The sequence below is a fragment of the Pleurodeles waltl genome, chromosome 12, assembly GCF_031143425.1.
Source record: "Pleurodeles waltl isolate 20211129_DDA chromosome 12, aPleWal1.hap1.20221129, whole genome shotgun sequence".
NCBI lineage: Eukaryota > Metazoa > Chordata > Amphibia > Caudata > Salamandridae > Pleurodeles > Pleurodeles waltl.
The window spans coordinates 663,219,968-663,242,404 of NC_090451.1; the positions used below are offsets into that span (position 1 = coordinate 663,219,968).

General features: G+C 44.1%; 1 protein-coding gene across 4 annotated transcripts in view; it reads right to left on the bottom strand.

Moving 5' to 3' along the window:
• The window catches only part of ENTREP3 (endosomal transmembrane epsin interactor 3), a 71,326-nt gene extending 66,476 nt beyond the window's left edge, over window positions 1-4,850 (bottom strand). For 3 of the 4 annotated variants that reach the window (XM_069218431.1, XM_069218432.1, XM_069218430.1), the window contains exon 1: window positions 967-4,850. In XM_069218431.1, the coding sequence (XP_069074532.1) occupies window positions 967-1,242 (276 nt within the window). In that variant the 5' untranslated portion in view covers window positions 1,243-4,850. The remainder of the gene's footprint in view (window positions 1-966) is intronic. The other variant, XM_069218433.1, reaches the window with a different exon arrangement.
• Between the last annotated feature and the right edge of the window lie 17,587 nt (window positions 4,851-22,437).

Genomic DNA, 22,437 nt, shown 5'->3' on the forward strand with positions numbered 1-22,437 from the left:
TTGAACCCGTGACCTCCAGTGGGTGCATGCTGAGCTACATAGCCAAACTATATAGTGACCATCTGTAGAGTACATGGCTCATGTGGAAGGGTCTCTTGAAGCTTTGTATAGTAGGAGAGGCCAATATCGTGCTCAGGGGATACACGTAACACAGACCTTTGAAGAATGAAAGGCTGAACAGCCAGGATAGGACTGAGTCATGCTGATTTGCAAAGTAGATATAGATCTCGTAGTCAGGCGCACACCCACACCGAGTTATAATGCTGGATCTTTACGAGGGTCACCATACCCATATCCCTTTTTACATCCATTTCATTGCAGAAGTCAGCCGATGCTACAGCCACGTACATTCATTACGCACTGCCCCGAATTCATCTCCAGATTCAACCACCGCTTACAACCTTATTCAGACACTTCCTTCAAAGGTTGACCACTGCCAGCTAGAATGACCACTGGTCACAGGGTTCAACCATTATTTACTCCTAAATTAGGCATTCACTTTTTTGCTAGATCCAGCCAATACTGATTATGAGATTCAGCCATCACTAACCACCAGATTCAATTGTGACAAAAACCAAATACCACTGGCTCCTAGGTTATTGCTTGCTGTTAAATTCAGTCAGAGCCAGCCATCACTTACAGCCACACTCATCCTCCACCTAGGGGCACATTAGGCTATTACTAACTCCTAAAATCTGCCTTTACTGATCATCAGGTCCAAAGCCATCATGTACCACCACATTCAGAGACCACTGGCGGCCAGAATCCGCTATCTGCACACACAGTTATCCTAAAAATCCAAATTTAGCTACCCCTTACTTCCATTTCAACCACCGCTTATAATTAACAAACCATCCTTAATTCAGTTATCCCTTACTGGCAAATGCAGACTACTTACTATCAGATTTAGCCATCACTGATCACCAGATTCAGCCATCCCATGCTCCCCGATTCTGTCACACTCACCGAGAAGCCGGCCCAGGAAGGACAAGAGTGCTTGATTTTCAGGGATGGTGTGATGGTAGCAGCCACCAAGCTTGATGTGATGATAAGAACCCCCAGGGTGACCTGGACAAAGCCAAGGGCAAGTAAAATCTGCGACCAGGTTCGTTGCACTCGCAAGTGTGAGAGACTGCGGGAGGTCCTGGCAGTTAGCGAGAGGCTGGAGTCAGTGGGCGATGGCATGGCTTTGCACAAAGGCTTGAGGAAGTCCCACCACAGGTAGCAGCCAACAGGACTCATGGGAAATAGCGGTAAGTATGGCAGAACACCTTCTTTGAGAAATTCCACCAAATCCAGGAAACGATGGACAAAGTATATACCAACCACTCACATTTCTATAAACCTCCCAAGACACATCCAGATAAAGGCAGACTAACCTCAAGTAATGAAAAAAGCTGGTTTCAGTTTCAAAACAGACAGGGTTTTTTCACTCCAACAAAAAGCTTTCATACCCCCGAGGCTCAAGACTTCCACAAGTGTGGCTGATGTGCCTCGCATCTGGCACAATTACAAAATTCACAAGAGACTCCCTGGCCCCACACTGGACCCCCAATCCATGACCTGAACGATCCATCGCCGATTTTTAATCATCCACGGATACCAGAATAAAAACTCCACTCAAGAGAGTAGAAAGCATAGATGGGGTTACTATTTTAATTCCAAGAAACAATCCTGCAAGGTTTCAGCATCTAATTTCAAGAAATTGCGTAGCAAGGTGATTAGAAAGTGACTGAAGAATGCAGAAGAAATGATGAGATCCTGATGCAGAGAAAACGTAACAGAAGGATAGAACAGAAGCCATTTTCAGAGAGTGCTTGCTGGAAGGCCACATCGAGGAGGATGCTCCAGCCCTAGAGCTTGTGCGTAAACGGCAGATTCATAAAAAATTTAACAAGTCGTTGGAACCACACAATGCTTTTATTTATTACGGAGAAGCATAAAGTGCAAAATGACTAAACCAGCTGAAAAACGCAGAAAAGCCTTGGGCAGGAGAGACCGCAACTGACTGTGAAGTAAATATAGTGCAGGGTTGACTCGCAAAATAGTGCTTCTTAAGGGTGCCTCGGTTATGGAAACAGCCTGACGGATCTGCTTCAAAAACTCAATGGTGCTTACGGGAAATTCAATGCTTCCGCAATGGGATCCATCAAGCGCTGGCCGCTGTCGGCTTCCTGACGCACTTCAAAAAGGGGAATGCGCCAGAGGTGGTGAAAAGGTTTTGATTGCAAATCACACTTCCCATGAGAGCAGGATCAGTCTATGCTTTTCAGTCGGATACAGATAAGACTATGCAAAACATAATAATCTCTGTCAGTCAGCAGGCCGTTAAAAAGTCACTGTGTATCAACTTGCATTTCAATGGACAAGCCCCATTTCAGTATTGCTATTTCATATGTAGAATACTATAATCCCATAGAAAAACGCCTGTTATGATGCAATTCTAGGTTCACTATTGAAAGCACCTAGATAGACTGTGTTGGTTTTAATCAATATCAAGCAGATCAGGGCTTCTATTCTCAGGCAGTCCATTACCCCAGGTAATAACGCTGCTCACACTTGGTGTTGACTGCTGTGTTATCAGTTTACAGGGAAGCGTTTGGCAGCATGACCAATGGATGAGGAAGGCAGAAAGGAGTAGAAAGATGGTCAAGTAGGTGAGGCAGGTGCAGGGAGTTGGATGAACAGAAGAAAGTAGGCATGAAAAGACGTAGAAAGATGTCAGATGAAGAGCAATCAGTCAGAAACACAGATGATATTAAACAGGCAACTCCAAACGCAGTTTGCAAAATACAGTGATGAATGAAAAGAAAGGTTGCCAGATGACATTCAATTATTTGGTGTAAATTTTGGAGAACAGCCGACCAGCAGATGATTGGTGTCAGATGATACGCTGGACGAAGGCCACATTAATCAAGATGACAGAAATGATAGGAGCAATTTGGTGGATATGAAGTTGGAAGCAGGTAAAAAGTTCCAGGTGCGGAATGAAATGATGGTTGAATGTCCGATGTGGCAGCAGTCTGAAAGTTTTAGGTGCCACATCCAAGGATATACCACAGTGTCAAACTGAAGGCATTGTACAGGATGCCTTCTTAATTAAGAAGAGGCATTGGTGCCCTCCAAAGTTAAAGGGAACAGAACTATGTAGTAAACACCAGCTTCTGGAGAGCATTAATTTAGGCTGAACAGCTGAAGTCTGTTAGACGAAAGATGAGATGAAAGATTTTGGAGGGTCAAACAGGATGGCTGACGCTACTTAATGATGGGTGATTGCAGACAGATGACGGTAGATGGTCATTTCCTAGGTGCCAGCCGATGGATGAGATCGTGGGTGCATGGTGAGTAGTTAACTGGTGCAGAATGAGTTGTTATTTTCAATTGACTGAAGCATGCACGCTGACAGATGATGAACGATGAAGTATGATGGCAGTCTTGGTGGCCAAGTAAAGCTGATCCCTGGAAGTCAAATTTTTTCTGTGCCCCAAATTAATCCATCAGTAATACTGGATTTGGGGAGCGGGGTTTGCAAGTTTTTCCAGCCTCAGCCAGGCAAGTCTCCAGCCTTGTATGTGTGGGAGGATTTATAGATAGGTGACCCCGTTCTCTGCGGTAGGGTGCTCAGTTGTGCTTTATCTGGTGGGAAAGGGATGGAGATGATCCCCTCTGGAAGATGTGGTTGAAATCTGCTAACACTCCACTCGCTTAAAGTGGGCTGATTTTTTTGGGGAGCAAGGGTGTGCAAAGTCTTAGGGCTTCTGCTATGCACAATCCCCTTAGGGGGGTGGGAAAGGGGTCTTTCCTTCTTGAGGGGAATATTTAGTGTGGTGGAACAGGAAGTGTTCCTGAGAAACCTGTCTCTTTCCTGGAAGAGAACCCTCTTCTAATCAAGGATCTCTTTTTACCTAATAAGGGGGACCCTTTTTAGCCTGGAGTAGGTGGGGGGGGGGGGGGGGTCTGTCTCCTCTTTCTGTAGACTGGCAGGGGGTGTTTAAAGGGCACCTTCTTTAAAATGATGTTAAGGTGGGGAACCACGAATGCCGAGCTCCCTTCAGTGGGGTTGATCCTTCGGAATTAGAAGCTGTTTTCCCCGGGCATGTTTCAGATAAGTCCTTCCACCCCGACGGCCTTTCTCCCGGGACCCTTGCCTCTGTATATTCGGGGACTCTTTTTCGGGCGCAGGGGGTTCTCTTACCAGATGAGCACAATAAAGTCTGGGATGCTCATTAGGGAATGGGGCGATGTATGCTCTTTCTGTATGGCTCTCTCGCAGAGGCAATGTTCTCTCTCTAAGATAAGGTGGGGGTCCTTGCAGAGGGAGCCCTGTTCTTGGCGGGGCACATTCGCCACATTATTTGTCGCGAGGAGTGGGGTGGCCGGTTACCTTTCTTTGGGGTATCCCTCCTCTCCCAGCCTTGGGCGGGACGCTGTGTTGCAAACCCCGTTCCCCGCTCTCCTCCTTCTGCAAATGCCATCCCGCAGCACCCGGAGTCGGCCGCTGGGGGCGCTGTGCAGTCAGGACACGGACGGACAGGGGAGAATCTCCTCGAGAGGCGGGGAGGGCCGTGAACGATCATAACAGGGCGAAGCAGTCGCAGAGGCGAATATTGTTTCCAGTGATGACAATTAGAATTTAGGGAGAAAAAAATACGTATTAAAAGAAGACTGTTCCCATAGCCTAATCATGATTTTTGTTTAACCAACAAATATAGTTTGAGTCAAAACAAAAAATTAATCCGGCTTGGTAGGGTCTTCCTTGAGAGTTAGATATTGCTTTTCTTGTCTTGTAAAATTCTTTTTATTTTCCTTACAAGAGACGCGCAAGAGCTGTCACGCTGGTCCGTCCTCATTGTCTAGCATACGCTGGCTAATGTCACGTGACAAGTATATGCCGTGAGCGACGTGTATTTACGCATCATGGGACTTGTAGGCTTTTGTGGCTGCAGAGGTTGAAGGTCCTCATACAGGGACTTTTTTTGCTGTTTAGGCAATAGTGTTGAAGAACCCTCACTGAAGAATCTGTTGCAGGCAGCAGTAATGATACTTGAAAACAGAACGAAGTTCGAGTACAGACATCATTTTATGGCAAGACTGGAGATTCCAATTATGCATTTGTCTTTTCTTTATTTTTAATATCAGCTCCAGACAAGAACAAACTACAGATCCCATAAGGCAAACAAAAAACAGCCAATGGGAATCAAAAGGTAGTTTCAAGTAGTGCACCAATCACAAACAATCCACTATAATAATACCTATCTTGACTGAAAACAGCCCTCTTTTCTTGCTGCTCGCAGTCAAGATAAGTATTATTTTTCTTCACTGTCGCTTTTTTTGTACTGTTTATCGTGCGTTTTCTATAAGGGCTGTTCTGTTGTTGGTATACTAGTATTTATACACTATTTTCTGTAGTCGGCTCGTAGCCGCATTAATTTCTGCAACTCGCACCAAGCGCTCGCTTTCCAACTGCTGTTTCTTAACACTTCTTCTCAGCGCGTCAGCATTTTGCTGTCGCTCGCTGAGGAGGAAGCGGCCTCATACCGTGTTGTTCATTCTGTAGAAGCTGGTTTATTCCGACGCCGGTCTGCTAAGCCGCTTTGCTTCCGACGAGGGATTTCTGGTGGGCGTGTGTGTTTCTGCCGACTTTCTTGATATTAGCCCATAGGCGGAGTTTGGCAGTGTTTTCTCACTCTGAGAGGAAAAGTTAACCCTTTCCTACTTCTGTACAAAGAAATTGTTTACTTTGTTGCCACCATGGACAGTTCTGGGTCCCATTTATCACATGAAGAGGAGGAAGACATCCTTAAGGAAAATCTAAATGATTTTATACAACTGTCTGTTGATCAGGCTATGTCAGCTTCTTGGCAAAAACTGTCAAAGAATTTGGAAAATTCAGTGGTAACTCTAGTGTCTAAGACCATGCTGGCCCATTCTGCGGAGGAAAGCAGAAAGCGTCCTGCCACATCAAAAAATTCCAAAACGACGCTGTCGGTGAGTGATAAACTTTCACATAGGACAGAGGACATGGTCCCTCAAGGGCCTCCTGGTAAGGAGGGGTTAATTTCTAAGCCCTCAAAGAAATGCATGGTCAAATCAAAACACTTGTCTTCTCCTATTAACATAACTAAGATTTTAGACACTGACGATGAGATGCAGGACCCTAATTCGGGTACAGATAATTCCGTAAAGGACGTTGGGGAATTTCTCTCCCCTCCTCCTCACAAAAAATCCAAACCTGCGTTCCATGAATTTTCAGGGTCTTGCACAATCTATGACACGCAAGGGGTTCCAATGTTTGACCCAAGTGACATCCAGCATCCAAATTCTACGGAGTGGGTTCTCTCTGAACATGTGGCAGATTATGTAACAGCCAGGTTACGTACCCCTTTGGACAAACAGGTGCGAGCAAAACTTAAGTTGGAATGTCCCCGTCCTGCCCTATCTTCCAAAATTACAGCAACCTCTACGATTGATGCTTCATTAATCACTTTTTTCACCAAATATGGCAAAGATCCCCGAAAGGGGGTAGATAAAGCTTGGTCTACGTGCCAGGACAAGCTCTTGGATATTGTGGGACCCTTAACCAGCATATTTGGCTTGTCCGAAACTGCCCGGCTGGAACACGTTTCTATAGATCCGGAGGAACTTTCTTTATGGGCACAACGTGCAGTTTGTTTATTGGGGAATGCAAATTCCTTGATTACACATGAACGTAGAAAAGGACTCCTGCTTAAGCTTGATCCAAAATTGGTCAACTTAGCAGGTGCGGATCCTGGTGTGAAGGCAGAAGGCTTGCTGTTTGGAGACTCTTTTATAAAAGAATTGAGCAAATATGTGGCAACCTTCTCCTCCCTGGACAAAGCGCAGCAGTCACTGAAAAATATGTTTTCAACCCAGGTTTTCACCAGGGCCGGCAGAGGTAGGAACCGCTTTGCCGGCCGTCCCTACGCCAATCAAGGTTCCCACGGTCCCTACAACAACACTTATCAGGACTACAGACCGCAGTTCTACCCCAAAAGGAGCAGGGGTTTCAAGAACAAAGGAAACCGCAATGCCAGATTCTCTGCGCAATCCGTTAAGTCAGCATGTCTGTTCTCCAGTTGTGGGGGGGTCGTATTTCTCAATGCCTGCCAAAATAGGAGGAACTTACAAGAGATCCCTAGGTCCTAAATACAGTTCAAGGTTATGTTATAGAACTCTTTTCAGAGCCTTTTCAAGGAAGTTTTCCTCCCCTTCCACAGTTTTCACTTCAAATGACAGAATTAATTTAGTTAGAAATTCAATCTCTTCTACAAAAGCAGGCAATAGTTCCTTGTTCACTAGATCCTTCAGGCTTTCTCAGGTCAGTTTTTCTGGTCCAGAAAAAGAACAAGAAGATGCGCCCAGTTATCAACCTAAAGCAATTCAATCAATTTGTTCTATATCGTCACTTCAAAATGGAAACCACCCTACATCTCAGCGATACATTACTCCAGGGAGATTGGATGGTAAGGCTAGATCTCCAAGATGCATATCTTACAGTTCCCATATATCCCGTCGCCCAGAAATTTCTTCAATTTCAATGGGCTGGTAAGTTTTTCTGTTTTACTTCCCTTCGGCCTGTCCTCCGCTCCATGGTATTTCACAAAACTGATGAAGCCAGTAGCGGCCTTTCTCAGAGCTCGGGGCATCAGACTAGTTATTTACTTGGACGACATTCTGATTATGAACCAGAATCGCTCTTCCCTTCTGTCTCAAGTTCACATTACTTGCACCCTGCTTGCGGAGCTAGGTTTTATTATAAATTACGAAAAATCTTCCTGGATCCGATCCAAAAGATCGAATTTCTAGGTTTCCTGGTAGACTCTGTCTCGGCTACACTTTTACTTCCATCATCAAAGATCAAGTTCATAAAGTCCGAAATTCTACAGATTTTACGCAGTTCTCGTCTATCCCTCAGATCTTTGGCAAGGGTTGTAGGGCTACTCTCTTCTTCAATCCAAGAGATCTTCCCAGGTCCGCTCCATTACCGTGCTTTCCAGAGACTAAAAATTTGTCACCTTCAAAAAGGGCTAGCCTACACAGATTTCATTGTTCTAGACCAAGATTTGCATGCAGAACTCCAATGGTGGATAGACCATTTAGACGCCTGGAACGGCAGAACTATCTTCGCATCAGCCCCAGATCTTGTATTAGAGTCAGATGCAAGTCTCTCGGGCTGGGGAACCTGGTGTGGTACAATCTCGACTGGAGGCTCATGGTCTCTAGAGGAGTCAAAACTGCATATAAACTATTTAGAGATGCTTGCCGGCTCCTTTGCAATCAGGAGCCTCGCAAGAGACAGAATTTCCTGTTCAGTTCTTCTAAGAATGGACAACATTTCCGTGGTTCGTTACGTTCAACCGTCTGGGAGGCACAAAATCCAAACCTTTAGCGGAATTAGCAAAAGGGTTTTGGGAGTTCTGTCTTCAAAACAGAATCTCGGTTCAAGCAGAGTATCTACCGGGCAACATCAATTTTGTAGTGGATTGGTACTCCCGTCATTTCCGGGACTCCAGCGACTGGATGCTCAATACGCAGGTATTCAACAACCTTCTCCGCAAATGGGGCCCCATCCACATAGATCTTTTTGCATCCCGTCTCAATGCTCAACTCCCACGATTCTTCAGTTGGCACCCGGATCCTCTAGCTCTTGCCTTCAATGCGTTTTCTCAGGATTGGTCATCCTCCCTCAATTACACCTTTCCTCCCTTTATTTTGATTTCCAGAGTGCTGGCGCAAGTCAGACGTCAACAAGCCTCTCTAGTGCTCATAGTTCATTCCCAGGTGTGGTTTCCTTCCCTCCTGGAACTGTCAGTCGAGCCTCCGTTCCTAATTCCCTCCTTTCCAGATCTACTGACCAACCCCCACGGCCTACACCACAGTCTCGTACTTAATAAAATTAAGACTTGTCTTCATAAATTACTAGGAAAATCTACATTCTATGTAATTATAAGAATATATACCAACATTTTAGAACTGGAAAGTGGGAGATTTTAAGAAAAAAAAAATCAGGGAAGTAGATATTACCAATTACCTTCTAATGAAGCAGCAGTAATTTCAGATGAGAACTAGCTATAATAATGTGATTTCTGGCACCAAAAATTGAGATTCTCCTACCCCCTTGAATCAGGACTAGTGGCATTAATTGTAATTGTATTGTATTTCAGCGTCCTTTCATATATGATAGTGAAGAAAAAAAGAGGGAAAGTGAAATTAAACAATTGCCTAGGATCACACAATTTGGTAAAGCGAGGAAGCTGGGATTAATCCTAGGTGTTCTGCAATTGTGCAATATAGCCTCTGAATGCTTTTCCTTCCCTCACAATTACCTTACAGGCACCTCACCCCCTCTGGATCACCACCCTTCTGGCATCAATGCGGCCCTCGGTCACATCACAGACAAAAACTTTTGGCCTCTGGGAAAATGTTTGTCAGTATCCATGGCATAGGGGAAAATATATGCTGCAGGTCTTTAAGGAACCTGGCTACAACAGGTGACTCTAAGAGAGAAGGTTGTTCTAGCAACTGCTAAAATGCCAAGATGGCAGAGAGATGACCATTAGCTTTGCCTAGAACAAAGCCCTGCTGAGCCAAAGTCAATGCAAATGATACAACCTGAGATAAAGATGCAGAAAGGTTTCAACGTTGTGGAACGCACACCATGAAATTTGTTTAATCTGCAAGCTTATACTGACTTGGTGTAGGGACACATGGCTACCAGAATAACATTACAGATTTTGACGAAGGCCGAAAACTGTCAACTGTTGCCACTAAATCACCATGCATAAAAGGTAGGGGGTGCGCAGGTTCAGGTGGCGAACCCTCCCATTTCGATGCAACTGAAGAGCCTCTCGAAGGGGCAGCCTGACTGAAGGACCAATGATCATGCTAAGCAGCTCTGGATATAACTCGCCATGCCCAGTCCAGAGCCACGAGAATTACTTGGGCCCGGTTGTTCCTGATCTTCTTGAGAACTTTGGGTAGAAGTGGTATTGGCAGAAAAGCATACAGAAGGCCAGAGTTACACTGTAGATTAAACGCGTCTCTGAGCGAGTCGCCTTGGAATCCCCAGTGCACAAAAATGCCAACACTGCACATTCTCAGTGGTGGCGAACAGACATAGCAAAGGCTCTACCCACTGATGAAAGAGACCTTGCACCACCTCCGGGTGGAGACGCCATTTGTGATCCGCTAAGCATCTTTGGCTGAGTTTGTCCACTCTGGGATTCAGAAAGCCAATCAGATGTTAAACCACCAGGGAAATGCCCTGATGTTTCAGCCATGTCCAGACGCAGAGCCTCTTGACAAAGGATCCAAGACCCAACTTTGCCCTGCTTGTTGCAGTAGCTTATGATGGTGGAGGACCTGCACCAGTCTTCCCTTGATCGAAGGAAGAAAGGCTTTCAAAATCAAGTAAATTGCCCAGAGATCCAACAGGTTGATGTGGAGATCTGACTCCACCGGAGATTAGAATCCTATGATCTCCACCTCTCCCAGATGGCCACCCCAGGCCAGGGGTGATGAATCTGTCACTACAGTCAGCTCTGGTTATCAAAGGGAGAGGGGCCTGCCACTGACGCAATTGTGGTTCGTTAGCCACCGCTGCAGGTCTTTTACAGCTCCCTCCGAGATGTGATCCATGTAGGAGAGATTCCCCTGATGCTGCACCCACTGGGACTTCAGGTCCCACTGCAGAGCTTCATATGCCAACTGGCATGAGTAACCAGCAGGAGGCCACGAGACCCAATAGCCTCAGAGACTGTCTCACCGAAATCCATGATAGAGGCTGAAACAGCATAATCATAGCCTGAATATCCTGGACTTGCCCTCAGGAGGATAGGCCTAAAACTGCACAGTGTCCAGAATGGCACCAATGAAAAAGAGCATCTGAGATGGAGTCATGTGTGACTTCAGTATATAATGGTGAAACCCAGTGAGTCCAAGACGTTTGTGGTTGTCTGTAAGTGGGAGACGATTGTCTGAGGCAAGCTCAACAACCAATCATTGAGGTAGGGAAAGACTGGAACCTTGGACCGCTGCAGATGAGCTTCAGCCACCACCATCAATTTCATGAACACCCAAGTGGCGCAGGTTAGACCGAAAGGAAGCAATACAAACTGGCAGTGCTCTTGTCCCACTGTGAACCACAGGTAATGGCTGTGGGCAGGCAGGATGGTGAATGGGAACTATGCATTGTGCAAGTTCAACGATACCATCCAGTCTCCTGGGTCTAGGGCAGACAGAACTTGGGCATGCAGGAGCATTTTGAACTTCTTCTTTTTAAAGAAGAGGCTGAGAAGGCACAGGTCTAGGATAAAATGAAGTCCTCTGTCCTTCTTGGGACCAGAAAGTAGCAGGAATAACAACCACAACTTACTTATGAGGCATTCACCCTCTCTTTGGCTCCCTTGGCCAAAAGAGCTAGTACATCAGCCAATCGTAAATGGGTGGTGGGGTAGTCACAAATTGGAGGAAGTAGCCCCTTTGGATGATCTGAGGACCCAGCAGTCTGATGTCACGGATGGCCAGTTGGTCAGGTGATGGCGTATCCTCCCCTCCACTGGGTGGGTGGTCAGAGGGCCATAGACAAGCCCATGGACCTGGACATGTCCTTCCTGGGGATGATGAACTACTGCCCCCAGTGGATCCCTGAGTACAGATCCTATGATGCATTCTTGAGGAAATGCACACTACAAGATGCATCCAACAACATTGTATGGACTAATGAACTTGCAGAATGTTTCAAGAGACTGAAGGGGGCATTGTCTACTGCACCAGCATTGGGGCTGTCTGATTACAAACTGCCCTTCCATCTCTATGTGTCAGAGCAAAATGGCATTGCAAATGGTGTACTGACACAGCAAGCATGGCTCTTGAAAAAGACCTGTGACGTATTACTCTGTGACCTTGCCTTCGGCAGTGACTGGGCATCCAACCTGTTTGAGAGCAGTGGTGGCAGCCACTGTGATGGTAGAGAGAGTGGCTCCTATTATGATGGACTACTCTTGTATTGTTTATGTGCCACATTTGGTACAGTTGTTGTTGTCATCAGCAGCAACACAGCACTTTTCGGTAGCCAGGCGCATAGGTTATGAGGTCACATTGTTGTCTAACACTAATATCACCATTAAAAAAAAAAATGCCCACCTGTTAACTGGCAACATTATTACCTGCAACAGGTGATTCTGATGAGACCCCTGACCATGACTGTGTTGAGGTTGTAGACCCCCAGACCAGATTTACAATCGACACCATTAGAAAAGGCAGACTATGAGTGATACACTGATGGTTCCTCCAGCAGACTAACAGACTCCGATTACAGAGCAGGGTAAGCTATAACTACAATAGACATCGGAATTGAAAGTGCAGCTCTAATGCAAGGCCCATAAAGGAGCTAATACCAAGATAGCCAGAGGAAATGCCATGGCTGACACAGCAGCAAGCGAGAGCATGTTACAACCAGTACAGATGGTGCCCCAAATGGCAAAAAAAAGCATTAAAAAAATTCAGCCTATTCAGAGACAATTGTTGCTAGCTGATGTGAAGGAAGCACAATGGTCTGCAACACCAAATGAGGAGAGAGTGTGGATTGATGCTGGGTGTTTGCAAAATGATGAGGGATTATGGGTCCACCAGGATGAGAGACCTGTGGCTCCATGCAGTATGTTCCTTCCCTTTACAAGGCTTGCTTATGGACCCACTCACATGGCACAAGGGGAGATGAATGAGCTAATTATACAGGAATGCACAAGGGATAATAGCCTTCACTGCACAATTCTGCTCCCAATGTTTAGTCTGTGCCCAACATACTAAAGGCCGGTGCCCTGCTACATATGATCACTTACCAGTACCACAGGGGCCATCTACCAATGTTCAAATAGACTTTGCCTATATGCCCCCAGTGAATGGATTTAAATATTTGCTGGTGTGTGTGGATCAATTTTCAAAATGGGTGGAGGCGTTTCCTACAAGGAAGAATGATGAGGAGACTGTGGTGCGATGCTTGATGAAAGATATCATACCCCGATTTGGGGTCCCCCAGGGCATTAATAGCGACAGAGGGGGTAAATTTGTGGCTGCAGTGGTGCAAAAGATGTATGAATGTTTGGGAATAGAGTGGAAACTGCATGCCCCTTACCACCACCAAAGGTCATGACAGGTGGAGAGGATGAACTCCACTATAAAAAAATAGATTAGCAAAAACAACTGATGCAACAGGCCTGAAATAGCCTGATGCTCTGCCTTTAGTGCTGCATGCCATAAGGGCAACGTCATCTAGGACAACCGTTTTTTCCCCCCATGAGGTACTGATGGGGTGGCCTATGTCTGTGGGGTTGAGGTTGCCTCTCCCAGCATCTCAAGCAGCAATGCTGTGGACAGATGAAAACATTTCTGACTATGCTATAAAATTGTCATCAGTCTTGAGGCATCACCATCTCCAGGTGAAGGAAGCTTTGCCCCAACCGTCCTCAGAGCCCACACATCCTTTTAAGCTGGAGACATGGTCATGGTGAGAAAAATAAAAGATGTTTCTCTTAGTTCTAGGTGGACTGGACCACATCTTGTGCTCCTGGTGACGCGGACGGCGGTGAAGGTACAGGGACGTCCTGAGTGGATTCACAGCACTAGGTGCAGATTCGCACCAACAACAACCAAGACCGACGTGCCTGCAAAGGATGAGCACATGCAACCTGTGGAGCAGCGCAACATACCAGAAAAGGGGGAGACAGACCAGACCATTCCTAAGAACCACACTGAGAGCTCCTCATCAAGTGTCAGGTGACACCAACCAGTGCAGTTGAGTGAAGCACACAACATAGTCCTGAAGAAAGGTGATGGTCACACCTGCAGAAAAATTGACTGAAGAGGACACCACATGGCAGTCCGTGAAACAGCCCCTGAACAAGACAACTGCAGACCAGAAGGAGAAGCAGAGGACAGCACACTGCATGCCATTGCTTTACTGACAATTAGAGAAAGTGGCTTAGAACAGAATAACAGAAAGAATTCATATCCACGTCTATAACTTTTGCCATGCTCCAGCAATTCTGTAGTAAGAGCATCTATTCAGTTGAAGTTCTACCTCCTACAGAGCAGGAGCTAGCCCTCGGATATCTTAGAAAACAACAAGATTTAGAGGAAGCACATAAAGAAATGTTTGATTTAATGGCTATAGATCCATAACATATGAATGCACTGGGTACTAGCATACCATTTGGTCTATGTTTAAATAATGAATACCTCATAGGTGTATATCTAGATGACAATATCTGTATTTCATCTAAAGAAAATGTGTGATGCCATCAGAAGATATGTATTTTATTGATACGTTATTACTATGCTTCTGCCATGTATGTATATATTTTTGCAATCAAGTATGATATTACTATCAAAAAGGAGACATTGTTGAGAAAAATATATATTCACATGTATGTACCTACAGATATGATACAGTTCTGATTCTCTCCTCCATTATCTGAATCCCAGTAAGACTTCCCTGCAGACGTCTCTGACACATATGCCAGCTGTGTAAACAAACCTCTCCAAGCCACGTTGTTAAGTTTAGCTCGGTCTAACACTTTAAGTTCAGCCAGTCAGCAACCCAGCCCCCTTTTCTTTAGGGACCACCTGTTGTCTGTTCACATGTTCATGCTCACACTGCATTCTGTATATTTTTACTCTATGGCCTTTAAGTTTTGTATATGCAGCATGTCTTTTGTATGTGCGTGCCCATTTTTGGACTGTGTCCCCTTTTGGGGTTGTGCTGTGACAGCACTTATTAACATATATAAGTGCCTGACTTATATGCTTCAAGGCAGTAGATGCCAGCTTGTAGGACGTAACACTGGGATGTGCGTCTGCCTTCTGCCTTGGTCTGCCAATAAACCTTGGCACCTCAAAAAACATTTAATCTGTTCCGGAGCCTTGCCTGGTGTTTGTGTTTTCTTTGCGTCACTCTGAAGAGGGTTGAAAAATAGTTTTCCAAACAATTATTGCTGGCAAAGTTATGTTTTTATGGACAAGAAGACTAATAAACAAAGTTCCTTGGTAAATCACAACTTTACGAACCCCTTTTAAAATATACTGGGGTCAGTTTAACTTTCCACAAAATATTGTAGCACTAGATTTAAAACACCAAATAATCATCTGGCATTTTATTTGAAATTGCACTTTACACAAATATTCTAGGACTCGAGTGAGAATATTGAAGTTTACTTCCCTGCGGCTACAGAAACCTCTGCTGCATGAGGACTTTCATGGAAGCAGAACTACAACAATAGCACCTACTGATATAGAAGGACTCAGGAGCTTTGCTAAATTTGGAATGTTATTCCATTTCAGAACATTTGTAATAGTATGAGGAAGAGGCAATGGCGGTGTAAAGATTTTCGCTGCCACACATAGGTAGTTCAGTCTGGCTGTGTTATTTATATTTGGTATTATTTAAATTGTTTGTTGATTACAGAACAACACATACAAGAAAGCTTTAAAACCAGGGCAGAATATTCCTGTGAAGCAGAGGAAAAGGTGGTGGAGAGAAGCAAAATAATCTGGAATGGGAATTACCTTCAGGACCTACGTATGAAAACATTGAGGTCTCTTTTTAGAACCAGATGTAGCAAGAAGAATTGTGCGAGCTGCTGTTTAAAGTTGTACAGGCAGAAACCCTCAAAATCTTTTAATAAACAACCCCTCTTACGTCCCCCATCCTGTGGAGAAGACCAGAGGAAGACTAAGGAGCCTAGCATTGGCTGAGGTTGGGGGAGTGTGCTGGTTCTTCACACTGCAGGGTCTCATCTTCACTCGCCTGCCTGCTGAGGAAGTAGAGGCTCACACTGGAACCTTGTCTTGAAAGGACTCCCTAGGCCTGAAAGACTTAAAGACAGTGCTGGCGATAATACAGAACGAAGCCTGACAAGAACCAGGTTGGTGGCAGTCGGTCATTTGGCTGCATCCATCTTGTACACCAGTTGAACCATCCATCACAGGGTGTAATAATTTCTTCTGATTGAAGGGGAAGTGATCAACTTCTTCTTAGGCCTCCTTCATGGCCAAGGACTTTAACCACAACTGCCACCTCTTGGCCTGACAGGTATTCATGGTCCAGGCAACCGGGTCAATAAGATACACGAACTTTAGCAGTTTTTAATCTACAGTTACTTTATTCAGTTTGATAATGAACTGGTACTCTTCCTGGGCATATTATAGCATATCGGTCAAACTCGTGCCTACTTGGTATGATGGTGTTGGCATTAATATTGGAATGTTGTAGCAATAGACCACCAGATTATTACATTTTCTTCTATTAAATTTTGAGACCCTTCACCTCCTTTTCCCATTGGATGATGTCACCTTGACTTCCAGGGAAGCTGCCCACCAGTGGAGGATTAAGCAATACAAAGTCTTTGTTAGTCATTAGCGTCCTGTACCTGATGCCCTATCACTTTGAGATAGCAGGCACAGATAAAGGCTTCCTCCATATCTCTTGCACCTGCTTGATAATCTGAGGTTCTTCGCCTATGCCTGGCATTGGTTTGGGGAAGATGTTACAGCCACAAAGGCATAGATGCCCTCATTGTCTGGAGGGGGTACCAGTGTTAACAATGGATAGAGCCTCCACCCTGATGTTAACATAGCATCTAGCTGGTTGCAGGTCCTGGAGGTCATTGATAGCACACTCCATATTGGTGTATGACTCCACCCTTTGTTATTTAAAGGGGTTGATTGTTTAACCACTTAAATCATCTGTGTCTAATGTAGAACATTGCAAGCATAAGAATGTGAGCCGCATCAGCTGCGGCAGCAGCGGATTTCGTTGCTGAGGTGAAATACTGTTGACTGACAGATCTGAGCCAAAGCAGCTAGTGTCTTTGGTGCAGGATTTCACTCCAATAGAATCAGATCTTTGTTATGCAGCTGGACTCTGAATAATGTTTTGCAACTTAACATGAGGCAATGAGTAAACAAACTCACCCAAGGCCTTTGCTGATCCTCAAATGTGCCAAGCTCATTTCCACATAGTTCTGCTGGCTTGTTTCAGTACATATTTATCGAAACAAAAATCCTTTTATGCACTGATCATAGGCCTTCGTTGTATTTGCTGATGTGAAAGGCATGGGTACGACCTCACCCTATTGACGGGTTTGTGATGACAAATGCAGGAGTATAATTTTGATATCCAATACATATCTAGTATGTCTTCTTTTGTTCATTTTCTAGTATTCCTCGTTAGTACCATTTGTAAGGGAGGTGTTCAGAATAGATACTGAGAAAGCTTTAAGAGATATGTTTCGTATTTATCACATAACTGTGTGCCCCACAACAGATGTAAGTCCTTTTCGTTTGGTGTGTCGCAAGGAACCTCTTAACAAGCTCGTCCCAAATTATATCCAAGAGGGGAGTGGAAAGATAAGTGCACTGTTATCCATAAAGTGATAGATGGAAAGGTACATGAACCAGATACAAGAGTGGAGAGGTGTGACAGAGTGCATCATTGCAAGGCTGACAAAGTCAAATGTGGTACACAAGATGCATTCAGCATTTATTACAGCTACCTGTATAAATTAGTCATCAAGGTGTCTGTAAGAGGTGAAAATGGAACATTGCTGAGTAGGAAGCGTGTTGCTAAGTGCTAAGGTAATTTGTGCAATGGCGGAATTAAATCAATTTGTGTGAATTTCCGAGTCATTGTTTTAAATTTTGCAGGTCAAATGGCAGTGGATCTATCTTCCAGTAGAGGGAATGCGAGCAAAGGCGATGTCAATAATTTTTCAGGCTAGTTACAACCAGCCTGCAATAACTAAAGGGACGATCTCTAGGACAGTTGTGACATGAGTTGGTGGTACAAGTGATGGTGTTCTAACTTAAAATTCTAAAGTCCAACAACATCCGAACAGGGTGGTGTAGAAGCCAGCCGATTTGACGATCTATGTTGTTCAGTAGCCATTTTCTCTGCATTGTATATGTTTTACTCCTTTCTACAGGTTCTCTACTTAGTGTCAGTTTCATTCATAACATTGTAAGTCACCTGGTGTCCTTGGGTATTCATTCTTCCAGTTCTTTGCATTTGAAATTGATCAAACATTGTTCTAATATAGAAAGCTGCAGGCATTAGAATATAGCATGGTGTCTGCTTTGATTGTGGCAGATTCCTATGGACATTTGAGTTAGATGATTATTCCAAGGCAACAAAACTGGTGTCTCTGCTGCAGGATTCTCCCTCAATAAAATAAAACCTTTTTTTTTTTTTATACATGTCAATCTCTGAAGGATGTTTCACAACTTAACACCCAGGCAAGACACCTTGTTTGAAGAGGACCTGGCAAGCACATCCTCGGAGTAATAGTCGAATCTTGAATGGCAAACAGATGCACCAGGACCAGAGTCGGGGGGACAGTACCTGGCTCTTGGTTGCAGTGCTGGTTGGGTCAGTGGATGGGTCATAGGAGTGGTGCGATTGGTTTATTTTCTAAACCAGTGACCCTCACTGTAGACTATTAGAGCTGCACAATCGAACCAGGGAGCTACACAGGAGGAGACAGAAGTTATACCGAAGTAGGGTGGAGCTGTACTGAGAATGTAGAAATGAGGCACTCTTCTCATGAAACAACCAACAAGGAACCTTCCGCTAGAGAGGTGAGAGAAACATATTTTCCACAGAGAGAAAAAGCATCTTGACCTTTTTTTAAAAGGACTCTCAGCCACACAAGTGTGTGGCGTATTTCATCATCGAGTCCTCACTCCGTAAGGACACCAATACCAGGTCGGCTCAACCCCTCTTTTGAAATGGGCTGTTTACTTACCAGTTATGGTCGTTAGTCAAAGTTCAGCTCTCCATTGTTACAGTCCCTACTTGGTGCGCTAACATCTGAGGGCCGACCAAGAAAACAAGTAAAAATACAGAAATGTATCACTTCCGCTTCCTGGGAGAACAAGCTATACCGGGTGTCGACCAACAATAATTTCTGATTAAATCAAGCTTTTTGCTTAGAAAAGAATAACAAATATTCACAAATTTTCTGGTTGTACCTCCTGCCCCAGGTTGGTTGGGGGTCCAACAGAGGACTGTGAGGAGGAAGACCTGAAGTTGGAGTAAAGAAGATTACAGGTAAGTAACTGGGGAACCACCCCCTTGTCTTTCTCGTCCCAGTCCTTACTAGGAGGCAAATCTTTGTGACACAAAAAGTAATGAAAGGAAGGTAACAATATTCAAGTGGAATGCAATGCCACACTGGAGAATCTTTTCCAACAAACATAGTCGAAACTCCATTTGGAGATGGTAATGTTCTATAAGTGTATGTGATGATGGTCAGGTTGTTGCCATACATTTTTCACAGAGGCCACTTTTACCAAGGGCCGAGATACAGACATGCCTCGATGGCATCTTCCTTGAACCGCACCTGGCAGCACCGGATTCTCCTTTTCACACCACAGAATAATGGTGTGCTTTAACCAGTTACTCAAGGTGGCAGATAATGGTGTCAAATCCTGACCAGACAATCCAAATGTCATAAACCCATTCTTCCAGCTGTTCTGCAAAAATAAATTGACAGCAGCTTCGGTACTGTCAAAGAATGTAGTGCTTCTTTTTCTGTAGGGGTTGGACAAGAAAAATATACCAAAACTACCAAGTCTTGGTATGTATAAAATTCAGATGGGACCTTGGGCTGAAAAGACTGTCAAGGTCTCAAAGTTACTTTATCTGGATATAAACAAAAAATGGGTCAGAACATAAGAGACACACATTTCCCAATTCTCCCTCCAGAACAGATAGCCACCTGATAAAGCACTTTCAAAGAAACAATAACAAAAAAAAAAATCCACAGAATGGGAAAATGGTTGAAAGGTGCAGTCTGCATATCTTTCAAAACCAATGGAAAACACCAGGGTTGAATAGGGAAATGGATTACTGGTCTTTTCAGAAAAAAACTTCTAAGAAGCCTACAAACAAGTGCCTGTATACTTCACATATCAGCTTTTTTTAATGCTGCAATTGCATCCAGGTGCCTTTGAAGAATGGAGAGAGTCAGCCCAATACAAGGTTATCATTTAGAAAATCTAATTCCATGACAGGACCTCTGCTAACTGGATCTGAAATGTTTTTACTCACCAGACTAAAAACATCTCCAATATCTCATAAAGCCTCTAAGTAGCTTGACATATAATTGTTTGTTTGAAGCGGCGAATTCCAGAGAATAATCCAAACATTGAAGTTTGAAAGGTTGAAGCTCAAGACCCACAGCGTGAGCAGTGTTAAACCCTTGAGGCCATAGAACTGAGGCAGCAAAGGAAAATAAGACAGTTCCACATGAAGCGGCCAAGAAGGGACTACCACCAACCGAGGGAGAAGTGGAAACGAGGGATTTCTGAGCCCCTGTGGAACCTTTAACCAAACTGATGTATGCTCCGTCCAAAATCTTTGAACCAACTCTGGGATCAAAGGAATAGGGTTGGGATACCATCAGTGTTGAAAACGGACAGCCAGAAAAGAAAACATTCTAATACCTTCTGAATTAAATTTTCCTTCTGCCAGAAGTACAAATTTTGTAAAGATCCTTGGAGCTGACACTTACCCAAATGAGGGAACCTGGAATTGATAATGGCTTCCCAGAACATTGGAGGGTGGAAACCTCTAGGATGCTTTGTTCATTGACACAAACAGGTAGGCATCCTTGAGATCTGCTAAGAAAAGGAAGTCCCATATCTTCAGCAATGGTAGCATTTATTTTATGGTAAGCATTTTGAAACCTTTAATAAGGAACTCTTTTTTACACACTTTTAAAGCTAAGGCCTGGCCTGAACTACTCTGAAGATTTCTGAACAAGAAAGAGGATTGAATATCATGTCTTTTCCTTCTCAGTCTTAAGGACTAGGACAAGCAATGGAGACAGGGATGTAATGGAAATATCAAGATATCGAGAGGCCCACTGTAATATTTGACACTTTCAACCCATCCTGGTTGTTTAGCTGGCTGGGTTTTACTTACTGGGATTGCTGTGCCCATGCTTACAATGTTAAAAGTGAAATTACTGATCCCACTATGTTCATTAAAAAGGAAGAAATATTTAAGTGATTGATAACCATATACAGGTTCCGTGTGGTTTGCAGAAAAGTGAAAGGACCCAAGTCTCTCCAAAAATGCATGTATGAATGGCCCCTTGTAACAGCAAAGTAGTGTTCTTCTTCTTTAAATTCAGTTAAATGCACAAACTAGTGTAAAAATACTGCAATGTGCCTTGAATGGAAGCTATGAATGGAGCGTTGTTTCCAGGCACCACACAACAAATCATGTGCATTTGGCAGAGTTACAGCTTCTTGTAGCTGGCATTCAAGCCTCTTTCAGAATGTACTGGTCTCCCTGCAGGTAATTCAAGGAACCAAAGATTTCAGGAGCAATGCTGTCAAGTTCAGATACCTGGAGTCAGGGCAAGTCATCATCGGCAAGATCCAAGTATGCTCACATTTTCTTGTGTGGTGACTGCAACATGTTTATCAAGCATTAAAACCATGGGTATCAGACCTACTATCAAAGAGTGCTTTATGGCACAGTGAAAACTTCGTGGTGAGCTCTGGTACTAGGTCAAAGACATAAGAAAATGTACTTCACCAACAGACCCAGCTTGTTTACCAATTGACTGTAGGTACCAGGTAAGTAGTGTGAGCATTTTGTGTTTTATTTTATTTAGAAAAAACACAATTTGTCAAAGATGCTGAGAAGGGTTGCTTCATCTAAATGCTATTCATGAATCTCTTTTGACTCCCTGCTAATTGTATCTGCAGCGTGTATCCTGCCAGCCAGGGGTGATCGACTAAGTGAACATTGTTGTTGATTGCCCAGTGCCAGATTGACACATAATAGACCCTTCCAAGTTTATTTAAAATGTTGGCTTCTCCTTTGATCATAGTTTCAGGTCACTCACAAGGCTGCTGTGATTTTCCGATATTAGGATGCTTAGGAGACATCATACAACTTCAGAATGATTCTTGGGGCTCTGCTGTGCAAACAGTTGTATGGAAATGCCTGTTCTATGGACATTTTGTCTTGGTCTTCTCAACTATCTTTTTCCAGACTTCAAACGTCCTAAACATAGCAGCCTGTCTTATCTTGGCCTATTTTCATTGGCTTCAGATTGGTTACCAGGGCATTTTTACAGCTCTCTGTCCTTCATCCAGGACTTCTCCATCTTCAATGTATTTTCAGCAATACGTGTCCTGATCTCTTTTCTCAGCACAACAATGCATATCCCCAAACTGCTTGTCATCAGCAAATTTCATATGGGAGGTCAGTCCTCTATTTAGGAGTCTTGTCCCAAAACTCTCTGCCATTGCACTGCACTAGCAAATCAATCAGCTCCTCTTTCTGTAGATCCTTCAAGACTTTTCTTTTCCCTACCACTCTGACACCTCTCACACTTTGCT